This window comes from Pelophylax lessonae, assembly GCF_965119305.1.
Source record: "Pelophylax lessonae genome assembly, chromosome: 8".
Classification (NCBI taxonomy): domain Eukaryota; kingdom Metazoa; phylum Chordata; class Amphibia; order Anura; family Ranidae; genus Pelophylax; species Pelophylax lessonae.
Window position 1 is genome coordinate 236,182,295 of NC_138775.1, and position 15,612 is coordinate 236,197,906.

General features: G+C 42.9%; 1 protein-coding gene across 5 annotated transcripts in view; it reads left to right on the plus strand.

Moving 5' to 3' along the window:
* RABGAP1L (RAB GTPase activating protein 1 like) overlaps positions 1–15,612 on the plus strand; it is a 588,371-nt gene that overhangs the window by 555,108 nt on the left and 17,651 nt on the right. The window contains exon 20 of one of the 5 annotated variants that reach the window (XM_082265881.1): positions 3,699–3,879. The exons of 3 other annotated variants lie outside the window; for them this stretch is intronic. In XM_082265881.1, coding sequence (XP_082122007.1) covers positions 3,699–3,731 — 33 coding nt within the window. In that variant the 3' untranslated portion in view covers positions 3,732–3,879. Of the gene's footprint in view, positions 1–3,698; positions 3,895–15,612 lie in introns of those variants that run through there. One more of the 5 variants, XM_082265884.1, reaches the window with a different exon arrangement.

The window sequence follows — 15,612 nt, forward strand, 5'->3', positions numbered from 1 at the left end:
CCATGCTGCCCTCTCAATATAGCCCGCACTCACCAGAGAGCGGCACCCCTACAGGGGTAACCAGCGTTGAGTATATGGGGTAAAACCTTCAATGGATCTCGATAGGTCTCTCCAATCCTCCTGGGGTAAATCTCACTTCCTCCCTCTTTTGGTTAAAGTAAGCAAGCGGTATGTAATATAGGGTATCGCAAAGGCAGCTCTCCAAAGTGTTCAAAAACGGTATCCAGGGTATATAGATAAAAAACACTAATATAGTGATGTACCGTTTAGATTTTCCATTTATTATCAAATATACAGGTAGTACTCACATTTAAAATCATAACACAGCATCCGTAGGTGAGTAGGGACCGCGAACCCCTCGTGTAGCGGTGTTTCCGGAAACGCCGTGCGCCTCACCGACCGGATGTGCGTCTCACAGGGCGGAACTGACGTGCCTACGCTCTACGCGTTTCGTCATCAAAATGACGTCATCAGGAGACACATCAATTATTTATCAGTGTCAATTGTTTACCATTAATTATCTGTGACATATTTGTGGCTTATTATTGGAAACATTTGGTGTTTATAAGGACCATTATTTCTCTCACGTATTTGTACCATTGATTGGGCTAACATACATTATAACCAGTCACCATTCATATTTTGTTCTGTATTATCAGATATATTTTTCTCCCATACATTTAATATAAAGACTGGCAGCGCCAACATACCCTACTTATTCCTATTTTCTAGATATAGTTTACCTATATTTTGGGTAGGCTGCAGCCAACAACTAGCTTAATTACATCCATTTGCCCGGAATTCTCTATATATCATCATTTAATATACACCTATGATAAAAATTAGAGACCCTTCATTTCTTTGTAAATGGGCAAACTTACAAAAACTGCAGGGGATCAAATACTTATTTCCCCCACTGTAAGACATTAGCAGTGTCATTATGACTCCGTGTAATGGACAGAACTCTACAAAACTAGACTGAACTCTCAGTCTACCTAATTGATGACCTGCAGCGCAAATTGTTTTCCTTACATGTTAGGTCTTATTGCCACACAATTATGTAAGATTTGTTTATATCTTGTATTCATTTGGATTTGTTTGGGGGAAACTGACAATATGTAACTATAAAGGTTAAGGAATAAATTGGACCAAAAAACCCTTTACTAAGCTAGTGCAAAGCTTAATGAAGCCTTCCTAAAACTGAAGATATTCACATGTCTCATTTCATCATCACAAATTCTAAAAATAAGAGGAAACTGCTGGTACACAGTAGAGCTTAGAGCCCTAGTAGAGCTAGAGACATTTATTGCAAACTGCATACAGCAATTTTAGACTTTTTGTCCATCTGTGCTGTGTATGGAAACCATGGCTTCTATGGAATAGGGCTTGGGGGTCGACCAGATAACCAAAATAGATATGGTGAGAAGAAAAGAACCCTGCGCTGAACCAGTGCATAGAACAGTAAAGCCTTTTTTATAACAAAAGGTGTTCACATGTCTCAATCCATCACACATCCCATAAATTGATGGATTATTCCTCAATTCAGGATAGTGGACGTTTTATGAACAGACTTAAATTTGCTTGCTGACATGAAATATTTTTTCAGATTTGCTGGAGATGAATGTATCAGTCTTTGGAGGCAGTTTCTTTTTTTGGCAAAGTTAGTACCACAAAGCTCCTGACTATGTGCACAGTAGGAGCTTTAAGGGGCAGTCCACCAAACACTTGTTTGGGTGTTGGAGAGTTAAAGGAAAAATTCACCTTTTGGGAAAAATAATAAATGCACATATTTTTGCAGAAAAAAAATGTGCATTTATTATTTTTTCTTGTTGAGCATTGAACCCATGAACAGTGAATCTTGGGTGCAGTGTTTAAGCTTTGCAACCATGCCCCACAGCCAGGGCTGCTGTTAGAAATTGCGGGGCCCGTACAGACTACCTGGCAGGGCCCTCTCAAGAAAATATTAAAGATATATTTAGCTAAAATTACAACAAAATCAATATTAGCAGACACAAATATAACATAACTCACATAATTCCTGCAAAATCTAAAAAAAAAAAAAACTATGTTACATAAAAATGAAGATGAGATGAGAAAAATATACAGGCTGTGCAGTTGGAGCTCAGTGATCAGAGAGACAGAGAGAGAGAGAAACAAAGTTACACATAAACTCCTGAGCAGAGATAATATTAGAGCCAGTGCTGGGTGGGGGGCCCACACAGGGAGGGGGATTAGTGAGGGACAACTATCTCTTTCTAAGCAGATAAAAGCTGATCACAGGGAGAGGGACAGATCAGATTCAGGTTCTGGAGGAAGATTTCTGTATTTGTTGTCCATCACGATTCCCCCTCTCTGTGTGGGCCCCCCTGTGTGCACGGGCCCCCTACAAGAGGGCTGGTGGTCCCTCCCTATCAGCGGCCCTGCCCACGATTTCAGCCCATACCTCTGTACGAGCTGTCAGAAAGCTATAGGGCTTGTGAATGGGCTGTGAACACACTAATCAGTCCCATTACAGTTTATTGACAAATGCAAGCTGTCTACCATTGTGAAAGATGGGACTTCTAGTTCTCTCATTCACATATTGCTGAAACTGTGTTTGTGTTGGGGAGGGCATGTTACACCCTAAATATGGGTGTAATGTAGAACATCATGCTCCAAAAGGTGAACTTAGCCTTTAAACCATATAACAATGTCATACATTTCTCAATGACTCTCTAGTGGTGATTTATACATATGTGTTCCTGGGTCTGCACACCTGTGCTCCTCCTTTATGTGAGTGGGAGCACTCCTTATGAGGGTTCACTCTCCCTTCTGGATTGGCTGTGAATCGGATGCGTTTTGAATTGCACTTGATTTGCATTATATGTGAACCAGACCGGCTTTCAAGTGGATACAGTTCACAAATATGCGACCCGGTTGCGGTGCAAATTAAAAAAGGGTCCTGTGTGTTTTTCAGTCCAGTTCAGGTGCAATTTAAGTGTCAAATTAGCGCCTGAAATGCTAAATGGAAACTGCACTTGAGTCTGCATAGAACCCAGCCTTAGATTATAATATATTATGGGAAATGCAACAAGAGTCTGGAAGCACACAAATGTGAGCAGTCAGGAATTATGGAAATACAAGAAATCAGGCGTTGACTATAATGTGGCCTGACGGGCAGTCTGCTGTATTATTTTTACTCTTTTCTATAGGTCCCTGTTTTGCAGTGAGGGTTCTATGGTGTGTTTTCCTTGTAATTACTCCACAATGTGGCCTTTCTACAGACAGGCAAGGCTTCATTGTTAATGATATACTCACCATGACTATGATTAGCTGTCCAGCCGGCCATGTCTAACAGACCTCTGAGCATTTTATTTAATTTAGCTAAACAGATTTAGATGATATGCTCAAATCATCCCTTTAATTAATTTGGTTTGAGGATAATTAAAAGGAATGTTAGGTTTAAATCATTGTAAAGTACAGCCATTGAATATAAAGTCTTTTTTGTTTTACAAGCGGGTTGAGCAATATTTCTTGAATATTGGGTTTTAAAGTGCTGTTAGTAAGCTGTACACATTGGGATGGGCATTCTTTATATGGCATAGGCCTGATTTATGCTATATTCACCAAAACAATTGTCTGAGCCTTAAGAAATGGCTGCCTCTGATGAGTGGAGATGACCTGCATGGTAAACAGTTAAAATATTCCTTTTCTTTCAGTTTTATCTTGTAAACTCTCTCTACGCTATGTGACTGGGCTCCTGACTGATCATTCCCACACTGTGTTCTGCACTTTCATGGGCTCCTTCACACAAGCATCGAAGGAGAACATGTGGTGACCTGTGACTGACTGAGCCATCTTGGACTCCTTGAAATGCCTTAGTATTATGTTAAACTGTTGTAAATATAAATAAAGTTTTTAATATCAGCATGCTTTATTTTGTTCCTTCCGATATCTGTTTAATGGTCTGCAAACCTAAATACCTGGGAAATTACTGCAATGGCCGACTTTTGGGATGCTTTATATTTGGTGGCCATTTATTAGGTACACCTCTTCTCTAAAGCCTCGTACACACGTACCGATTGTTGGCCGCAAATTTTCGGCCGCCGCTCGATCGGCCGATTATCGGCTTGTTAGTATGATGCTTCCGACAACCGACTGCGACTTTTCGGCCGAACAAAATCTGGTGTGCAGGCTATAAAAATTTTGTTGGCCGTCACCAGAACGGCCGATTGTTCCTCAGTCAGTACAGATTTCGGCAGACAAAAATCAGTTGAGCAAGACTGGGCATGCTCAGAGAAGAAAAAACACACGAAAAGTAGACCAGAACATGACATCACTTCTGCAGTTGGTTGTTGTTGGCCGACAAAATTCATGTGCAGTCTAGGCACATTTCAACCAACACAACAACACTGGACAAAAGACGTCCAATCGGTCGGCCAACAATCGGTGCGTGTGTACGAGGCTTTAGTAAGACCCTTTTTTGACATCCGAAAGCAAATTCTTTGCAGCATAGTTTTGGCACCATACCAGAATCCTTCTCACCATTCTCCCTGGCTAAATTTAAACACCCAGATCCCAAAGTTTTGCCAGCCACATATTCACGCTGTGAATCTCCTATTCCATCTCTCATAATTATGACCCTGATGTCTACATGTTGAGATTCCTGACTAGACATAGACAATGAGGTTCCAGTCCTTTAGGCCTCTTGCACACGATACTCCTGTTTGAGCATCTCGCAGCTTGAAAAAGCTCAGTACAGCTTTTTTTTTCTTAGCTAAAATACAGCCCATTAATTGTAATGTGCCTGTGCACACATGCGCGTACACAAGCGCTGTGCATTTTTCAGTAAGAACAAAATAGAAAAATCTGCATTTTTGGTCAGTAATTTAAGCCTCAATGCACGCAAATACGCACGAATACGCGCAAATACATGCAAAAGAAAACGTCTGGAAAAAGTAGATGCTCAAACAGGAGTATTGTGTGCAAGAGGCCTTATATGGCCACTTTTGTGGATCCCATGCCCGCTGTAGGTATTTTCCTTGTTAGGTGACACTTGTAAAGCCTCGTACACGCGCGTCGAAATTCGGCCGGGAATTTTCGTCCGACGACCGATCCTCCGATTTTCGGCTTGTTAGTATGATGCTTCCGACTCCGACTTTTCGGCCGAAAAAAATCTGGTGTGCAGGATATAAAATTTTTGTCCTCCGTCAAAACACGTCCGATTTTCGTGCAGTCAGTACAGATTTCGACAGGGAAAAATCTTATGAGCAAGACTAGGCATGCTCAGAGAAGAAAGAACACAAAGAAAGCAAACCAACACATGACATCACTTCTGAAGTAGAATTTTGTCATGCGGGAAAATTCGTGTGCAGTCTAGGCACATTCCAACCAACAAAACACCACTCTGGACAAAAGATGGACGATCGGTCGGTGGAAATTTGTTGCGTGTACTAGGCTTAAAGCCTTCTTTTCTGTTGTTATAGTTAAACTTCTTGAAGTTTTAAGCCATTATACATTCAGAGGCTCGGTTTGTCCTTGTGTTTTTTTACAGAGTTTACATGAGTAGTTGTATAGTTCCTGTTTTTTAGAGGGTCTTTTCAGTCCTCCCTCCCTCCCTCCCGACCCCTCTCTCTCTCTCATTTTATAAGGCATTTTTGATCAAACAATAACAACTATTCACTGGATAGTTCTTGTTTTTCAAACCATTTTCTGTAAACTCTACAGTGTGAAAATCCCAGGAGATCAGCAATTTCAAAAATGATTCAACAACCATGCAAATTATTTCATGGTAAAACTTACATAGCCCATTCTAACGTTTGATTGAAAAACGACTAAATCTCTTGACTATGTCTGCATGCTTTGTGTAGAGTTGCAGCCACATGGTTTGGTGCTTGGATATTTGCGTTAATGAGGTGTACCTAATAAAGTGGCCACAGTGTGTATATACAGTTCAGCTGGTTTAAAGGATTTCGCAAGAGACTGCGCTGCCCCTTACTGGATTTTGTAGCTTGCATTGTCTTCATATTATGGACTCTGAGAAGAAAGAGTAGCCACTTATGCCTCGTTTCCACTGAGCGGATCAGTTCGGGTTGGTTCGGTACGGTACGCTAATTTGAGTGTTTCCATTATGAAAGTGGCCCATACAACCGAACCAAACCGCACCATTCCTGGTCCTGCTTCAGATGTAGGGCCATAGGAAAGGGTACGGTACGGTTAGGGCGGAGCTACTGGCGTCACACGGTAGATTCCACTGATTGGCGGACAGGAAAACTTCAATGCTCACGTCAAATGAAAGAGCAAAACAAACGCCTCATTTGGTGTAAACACCGCATGGTCCCTGGTGGCCCGACTTGCAGTGGAAAGTGAATAGACCGGACCATTCTAACCCTCCCAAACTGTACCGACCCGAACCGTTCCGCTCAGTGGAAACGAGGCATTAGTGGACATTTCTGAAAGCTGATTTCCAGGCCTTTTACCACACAGCCACCGGCAGTTAAAAACTGATTGCCCAAATATTTATATTTGTACATGTGACATGCTGGATCCCAAGTCTTCTGAACTGCAAAGCTTGGGGGGCTGGGTTACTTTGCGGCGATGTGGGCACTTGCCATTGGATTTTTATTGGCAGGGTGCTCACAGGTCCTGAAGAATGCAGCGGCAGATTCATGATGACAACCTTACAAGGCAGCAGGCCCAGACTGCAATGGTAGATCACCAGTTGTCTTTTGTGGAAGAGATGTTTAAAAAAAGGTCACGTGGCGGGAATTTTTTTTTATGTGAGTTTCTTAAATGGGAGGAAAAAATGGTCTCAAATATGAGCTTTGCAAGCTTGTTGTGGGTAAAACCAGGCACCATCTGTGCTTTACAGATATTAGTAGTCTTAACACATACCTGGTTGAGGCTCTAATTCTCTCTTCCTCTTCTAATTTGTGTTCCAGTGTTTGCCCACATTGGTTCCTATCACTTCCTGTCCACATGCCAGCCTGAGACCTGGACAGGAAGTAAGGCAAAATCTCCCCAGCTGTGATGTAGCCTTGAATACAAACCTGACAAACGTTTCACCCTCACCACTGTATCCAATACTATAGTTATGGCTGCAGTTGGGCTTAATGTTCATCAAGACCGAGAAAATGAAATACAATAAATAATGGTAATAGTTCCTATTACTTTCTTTCCACATGCCAGCCTGTAACCTGGACAGGAAGTGAGGCAAAATCTCCCTGCTGTGATTTAGTTTTGAATACAAGCCTGACAGAAGTTTAACCATTTCCACTGCATCCATAACTATAGTTTTGGCTGGATTTGGGCCTATTGTTCCCAAGACAGAGAACATTAAAAACAATAAATGATCAGTTGCTGATGGGCGTGGGCGGGGTCCCACCGGCCCAATCCCGCCAGGAAGCCGACACTGCACACTGCTAATCACAGGCACGGAGACATCTCCTAGTCTACAGCTGCACAAATCGGGAAATGTCTCACTGCATGTGATTATCTGTGTGCAGTGTGGGCTACTGGCGGGATTGGGCCGGTGGGACCCCAAACATGCTTGAGCCAATCTCATTAGCTGACAGTGAAAAAGCAGCTCTTCCTTCAAACACAGTGCAAAATTGGGGGCCAGTGTCTAAAATCCAGATAAATGTTAAAATGGAGCTGTTTTCTGAGACAAATTATCACTTACGATGGGTTTTGAATCAGTATTCTGATAGCTGCTGCCATGAAAGGGTAAATGAATGGCTGGCAGCCAGCCTGTAGATTGCCTCCAAGTAAAATCAGGAAAGGTTACATCATTCGGCACCTCGCCTCTTATAAACTTTGCACAGCCACTTAAAATGCTTTATTATCCCTTTTAAGCTTTTATTTAACAGTAAATAGAATTAAAGGCATTAACTGAGTGTTCTGAGCCACCGGAAGCTGGAGAGCTCAGACGATGTAATATGTACACAAAACTGATGGCGTTACTCAAGGACGTTCATCGATGTCCTCAGACTATGACTGTCACAATCCCACAAATATATACCCAAGACTTCTCTGAGAGCCGAACCAAATGAAAAAACGAAATCTTACAGATTTATCAATTCGTAATTATTCTAAGAAGTGCAAAAAATTTAACATGGCCTTCACACACTTCACAATGAAAAAATGGGCACAATTCAGTACCAATACATGTAATGGTAGAAAATGAAAACCTTCAATCCACTGTTTTTATCGACAACATTACTACTTTTTGTGTTTAAAAATTTTGCAAAGCAATCAGGCCGACCATACACGGTTTGAATCACCGGCCGAGATTCAAACCGTTAATGGGCAGGCTGAATGTACCAAGTTGATCGTTAGATCGACTTGGGTACAGCCAGCCTTCTGGATTCGCTTGTGATTATCGCTAGCAGCTGCTATGCAGAGCTATGAAAAGGGGGTCAGCAACCCCTTCCCACTACAGGCTGCCTGCAGAAAACTACAAGAGGAGCAGAGTTTAGTTTTAATTAACTAAAAAAAAATGTCTTTGAGATAGAGATTTAGAGAGGTGATGAATTTGCTATGGAGTCCACAATGTACATAAGGCTGGTCATACACAGAGCGAATTTCTATTTGCTCGATTCCCCCATCAACACAGACAGTGTTGATGTTGGAATCCATCCTGCCCTGCCATTGTCTTCTCCCTGCATGGGGGCAGCTTCCCCCACCTTGCCCTTACCCCCCCTGCAGGGAGAAGACAATGGCACGGCAGGATGGATTCCCGCATCAACACTGTCTGTGTTGATGGGGGAATCGAGCAAATAGAAATTCGCTCTGTGTATGACCAGCCTAATGTACATTGTGGACTCCATAGCAAATTCATCACCTCTCTCTAAATCTCCATCTCAAAGACAATTATTTTTACTTAATTAAAACTAAACTCTGCTCCTCTTGTAGTTTTTTCAGCAGGCAGCCTGTAGTGGGAAGGGGTTTCTGACCCCCTTTTCATAGCTCTGCTCTGCATAGACTATGTGCAACACAGTGATGATGTCACTGCTACATTTACCAGGTAATATCTGGGTTTGCAAAGGCATTTGATGCACACAAAGTAAATTGTATATCCTTCATGGCTGAGGAGTATTTTTAGGCAAACGTTTTTGTGTCCAAATTTCAGTTTAAATTTCATGCAAACAAGTTTCATAGCTATTAACATAATCCAGTATGTATACGGCCAGCTCTGGACCTCAAAGTAATTACACGGGCTGCTATGGCTGTAGTTGCACCTTTGACTCTAAGGCAAAGTTTAGATGGGTGGTAAATACGCGGTTGAACCACATTTTTATTGCCCCCCACCCCCTTATTAAGGGGGTCTTTACATGCTCCGGTCGTGATGCTTCGCGCTTGCGGCAAAAACTATCCATTCAGGCAGGCAGGCAAACACCCTGCACACAGTTGTGCTGCGTTTCTCAGCAAAAATGGGGTTAAAGCAGGTGGGGATGAGCCTCCTCACCGTCTCTGAATTGCGATCTGAACACAGATTGCTCCTCAGAGGAATGGTGGATTTAGACACGCATGTAAATCTACCCTTACACAAAGGATAATATAAAAACATTTGACAGTTTTTCAGCATATTGATTCAGAGCTGAACATCGGAACTAAGAGGGACAGTTGTGGACTGAAGTGGGACACAAGGATTTGGGTTCTGGAAAAGCAGAGATGATAGTTGGGAGGTAAGCCTTCAATGCCTGGCTAGGTTTAGGATTCACACCACCATTTCTGCATGCAGGTTTACACGTGTCTAGATGCACTCCAACGCGGTTTTTCCCCCTTTCTTTTAGTCTCAATTGAGGTTGTGTGTTCCAGTGCTTTTTGCTGCGTTCCAGATTGTGTTTCATAGAGAAAAAATGCAGCATGTTTCTACTTTTGTTGGCTGCACTGGGACGCACTGCACTGGTGTGAACTGGGGACATTGGAATACATGGAAAACACTGTGCATACATTTTTAAAGGAGATGTAAAAATGTACTGGACTGCATCTGGTGTGAACCAGCCCTGAATGTGTCTTTCTGTTCCACTAAAAGCTTCATGTAATGGAGTGCATCAAAGCCTGAGGAACAGTGCTAAGCCCCATTGGCTCAGAAGACAGGCAACGATCACACCTGATATGAGATCTGTACCTGCTTGTGGCAGGGCTGTACATGTTCCAACCTGGAGCTGTGCAGTTGTCTGCCAAGGTATGCTGTGACCTGCTGTGGAGCTGGAGGTTTCTGTATGGGCAAGCCTGATAGACAGCAGAGACTTCTATGTTATCTGATCAGACAGCTTTGTATTCATCCTTCTGCCATGAGGAAGTAACTGAGAAACAGCCGGCCACCTCCTCCCTGCTTCCAGCCCTGCACACCTCGCTCTCTACTCCTTCCACGCCTGGTGTCTTTGTAGGCACTGACCATCCTGAGACTCAGCCTAGGAGGTAAGTCCCAGCTGCTTCTGTGCTTGTGCAGTAAGTAAGGTGTCTCAGCTTAGCTATGGAAGAGAAGCCTATCGATTGTCCAGTGTCCTGAGTCTCTGGCTTGCTTTGCTTATCATGGCTTGTTTTGCAGTGTGATGCTTGGTGCAGCTTTCAGCTTATTAGCTGGAGTTCTTTTTAAGACCTCAAGAATGTCGAATAAAAACTAAGCGAAAGGAAAGTTGGTTGACCAATATAACCAGATCTGGCAGTTGCCTATCAGAGCTGACAAATTGGTTGCTTCAGGATCAAATCCATAGGTTTGTTTTGCAGTTCTTTGATTCAAATTAGTTTGTATTTATTGCTTGTGTATGAAGACAAATGGTCCAATACAAGGATGTATTGTGATGTGCTGGGCAGGTTGTCGGTGTAGACCAGAGGTGTCCAAACTTTCTACTGTCCTTCAGACTTTAGAGCGGCTGGACTGTGCCCAGTGAGAATAAACAATAACCGATCTTTGGTATTAGGGGGAGAAATAGTTGGTGTCAGTGGGAGGAATAGTGCCCCATTTTTGTTACTGGAATGAATTATGCCCCGTTGTTAGTGTCAGTTGAAGGAATTATGCCCCATTGTTGGTGTCAGTTGAAGGAATTATGCCCCGTTGTTAGTGTCAGCTGAAGGAATTATGCCCCATTGTTGGTGTCAGTTGAAGGAATTATGCCCCGTTTTTGGTGTCAGTTGAAGCAATTATGCCCATTGTTGGTGTCAGTTGAAGGAATTATGCCCGTTGTTGGTGTCAGCTGAAAGAATTATGCCCCGTTGTTGGTGTCAGCTGAAGGAATTATGCCCCATTGTTGGTGTCAGCTGAAGGAAGTATGCCCCATTGTTGGTGTTAGTTGAAGGAATTATGCCCCATTGTTGGTGTCAGTTGAAGGAATTATGCCCTATTGTTGGTGTCAGCTGAAGGAAGTATGCCCCATTGTTGGTGTCAGTTGAAGGAATTATGCCCCATTGTTGGTGTCAGCTGAAGGAAGTATGCCCCATTGTTGGTGTCAGCTGAAGGAATTATGCCCCATTGTTGGTGTCAGTTGAAGGAATTATGCCCATTGTTGGTGTCAGCTGAAGGAAGTATGCCCCATTGTTGGTGTCAGCTGAAGGAATTATGCCCCATTGTTGGTGTCAGCTGAAGGAATTATGCCCCGTTGTTGGTCAGTTGAAGGAATTATGCCCCATTGTTGGTGTCAGTTGAAGGAAGTATGCCCCATTGTTGGTGTCAGTTGAAGGAATTATGCCCCATTGTTGGTGTCAGTTGAAGGAATTATGCCCCATTGTTGGTGTCAGTTGAAGGAATTATGCCCCATTGTTGGTGTCAGCTGAAGGAAGTATGCCCCATTGTTGGTGTCAGTTGAAGGAATTATGCCCCATTGTTGGTGTCAGCTGAAGGAAGTATGCCCCATTGTTGGTGTCAGTTGAAGGAATTATGCCCATTGTTGGTGTCAGCTGAAGGAATTATGCCCCATTGTTGGTGTCAGCTGAAGGAAGTATGCCCCATTGTTGGTGTCAGTTGAAGGAATTATGCCCCATTGTTGGTGTCAGCTGAAGGAATTATGCCCCATTGTTGGTGTCAGTTGAAGGAATTATGCCCATTGTTGGTGTCAGCTGAAGGAAGTATGCCCCATTGTTGGTGTCAGCTGAAGGAATTATGCCCATTGTTGGTGTCAGTTGAAGGAAGTATGCCCCATTGTTGGTGTCAGTTGAAGGAATTATGCCCCATTGTTGGTGTCAGTTGAAGGAAGTATGCCCCATTGTTGGTGTCAGTTGAAGGAATTATGCCCTATTTTTGGTGTCAGTTGAAGGAATTATGCTTCATTGTTGGAGTCAGTGGCAGGAATAATGCCTCAAGGGACAGATAAAGGCAAGCAAAGGGCCGCAGTTTGGAGACCACTGGCGTAGATCCTGGCATAAGCACTCAATACTGTTGGCATACCTGCAGCATGATGTCTTATAAGGTGCTGTGGCTTTGTCTGATATGATAACACCTTCATTGTGTTTAGTAGTCACAAACGGCACAATCTGTTTCTACGTCTATATATACAGAGCTGCACGGTGCCCAGAAATGCCAGTTTGCTTTTATCCATTACTGGTGGGATATAGATTATTTCAGTACCTGCTGCCTGATTTCCAGCTTTTGTAGATTGATATTGGTAATAATGAATAAGAGGAGGCACTGTGTGCCATGCCTCATCCTATTTAGCAATGCTTGGTGAACTGATCGCCTGATTACTGAGACCATATTCTACTATTTGGTGGTTCCAAATGTAAATTCATCTCGTTAAACCAGTATGTGAGCTATGCTGTGCCATATAGTAGGGGTGTGGGGCGAGGCTGATTTCATGTTACCTGGGAGTCTCATGTGACCTTTTCATAAACCATTTACAAATACCTTCCACAGACCTGACGTACCTGCTTTGGGAGGACAACTCCTCTTGGTCTCATTGGTGCTGTTGGCTATTACAGATGAACAGTACCATGAATACTACATTACAACCCCCGTTTTAAAGAGGACTGTTTACTTACAAAAGACAATTTAGGGCTGATTTACTAAAACGGAAGTGTGCAAAATCTAGTGCAGCTCTGCATAGAAACAAGCTTCCAGGTCAAAGCTAAAGTAATGCCTCGTACACACGCATCGATTATCGGCCGACCGATCGGCCGTCTTTTGTCCAAGCTGTGTTTTGTTGGTTGGAATGTGCCTAGACCGCACACAAATTTTCTCGGCCAACAAAAATCTACTTCAGAAGTGATGTCATGTGCTGGTTTACTTTCTGTGCTCATCACTTACTTGCTCATCAGATTTTTGTCTGCCGAAATCTGTACTGACTGACCGAAAATCGGCCGTTGTGTTGACGGACAACAAAAATTTTATAGCCTGCACACCAGATTTTATTCGGCAGAAAAGTTGGAGTCGGTTGTCGAAAGCATCATACTAACAAGCCGAAAATCGGACGATCGGACGTTGGCCGAAAATTCACGGCCAATAATCGATGCGTGTGTACGAGGCATTAGAGGATGATTGACTACCATGCACAGCTGCACCAAATTTTGCACTCCCTAGTTTTAGTAAATCAATCCCATTGTATTCAAGACTCAACATTTAGAGTAGAAATTAAGTCAAAACTTTTTTCATTTTCAATAGAGTAAGGAAGGGTTATAACCCCTGTCAGTTTTTTTTTTTTTGCCCTCTTTGTCCCAATGGGGAGATTTCCCTTCACTTCCTGTCCTATAGCCAAAACAAGGAGTGAAAGCAAATCCCTGCATAGTAAGGGAATCCCCTGGGGACCCCCAGATCACCAGAACTAGTGTCCCCATTGGAAGATTTCACCTGACAGGTGCTCTAATCCCTCTCCACTCTATCCAAAATTAAAGGTAAAACCCTAAGTTTTGCCTTTAGTTGTATTTTAAAGCGGAGCTCCACCCAAAAGGGAAAGCTCAGTTTATCTGCCCCCCCCCTCCTTCCGGTGCCACACTTGGCACCTTTCTGGGTGGGAGCGGGTACCTGGTTTTGACAGGTGAGATCACCCAGAAGTTTGGCCCCCCTCCTCCTTCCCTGCCCCTGGGCCATTCACACATGCGCAGTAGGGAACGCAAAGGCTTCACTGCCCTTTTTCTTTACACATAATGGTGGCGGCGGCAGCAGCACGCGAGAGCCAATGCAAAAATCAGCTGGGGTGCAGACACCGTTGGATTCCTGGGCAGGCAAGTGTCCTAATATATAAAGTCAGCAGCTACAGTATTTGTAGCTGCTGACTTTTAATTTTTTCTGAAGGAGCCTGGAGTTTTTTTAGTCTGCAATGGCGGCCATAGACATTGTAAGAGGTAGGACGTGTAGACACGTCATTTTTGGAAACCCACAAACAGGTACACTTGGATTGCCTAAGCATGTATTTTTATGTCTGTAAAAGACTAGGTAGACATCACCAACACCATTCTAATCCAGCTAAACAATAAGAGCTCAATATTTCTGCAGTTTTCTCTGAATCCGGTTGGCCATGGGTTCTGGCACAGACAAGAGGTTTGCTATGCGAGACTGTATTATGATGCCCATAGATAAGATGGCAGCCAGACATTCCTGTACTGCCACAGGCCTCAGCATGACCTGGCCCATCCATGAAGATGAATGTTTGTTATGTTCTAGCGGAGAGGGAAGGAAATGAAGAGCACTGGCAGACCCTGCTCCAGCCTCTATCTTGGAGGCAACACAAGGGACTGAGCCAGGTTACTGTCCTGCTCCAGCAACTGTTTTAGAATCTCCTATAGAGATTTTCACCTGATTTAAAATTATCATCATGTTGCTCCCATGGGTACATTTTTCTAAATTAATATTAGCTTTACCCAAAAAGCTGTCAGCCTGGTATATACCTTATAAGCGCACCTTACATACTGTTGTATAGGCCATGGGCTTCTTCACCTTGGTTCTTGTATGAATACAGTGGATTTACAGCAAACTGTGAATGGACTTCTTTTAGTGAGAAGCACATTCACATTTTCCACAGCAGACTGCCGATACAGTCACATGGTTCTGTTCCTAAAGCTGGTCAAACATCATATGATTTTCTTGTACAATTTTCCTTTTAGATTTTCCAAAACCATAATATGAGGTCAAACCGAAATACTTTCAATTTGTATGCAATCAGGCAGGCCCTTGCATTACATAGTTGAAGGTAAATCTAAAGGAAATTAAATAAGAAAATTGTATAATGTATGGCGAGCCTTAAAGTGGAACTTTAGTCATAAAATGAAGTCCTTTTGCAGGTATAGCTATGTAAAACATAAAAAAAAATCAGTGCCTATAATGTTTAATATATGGTAATACACTGTCTTACCTTACTCTGCACATGCTCAGTTGCTCTCTATTTTTAGGCACTGCTGAGTTTGTAAAGGCCGATTTGCTGACAGCCTAAAAGCGAAATTAAACCCTTCTATCCTTTACAGCCAAGGAAGCTGCTTCTGTTTGATCTGCAACTGCCATGGTGCTGCACATGTGCAGCACCATGATCAGTTATGACACCAGCCATTTGATGGTTTGACAGTTTGGTTGAGGACACAAGCAAATGTGACAGTTAGCAATCCCAACATTCCAGGAATGTAACTTTTTTTTTAAACTGTTAAATCGATGGGTTTAGTTCCGCTTTGATTTACTGCTGTTCTGGGGCTCTGGGCTTCAGCAAAATG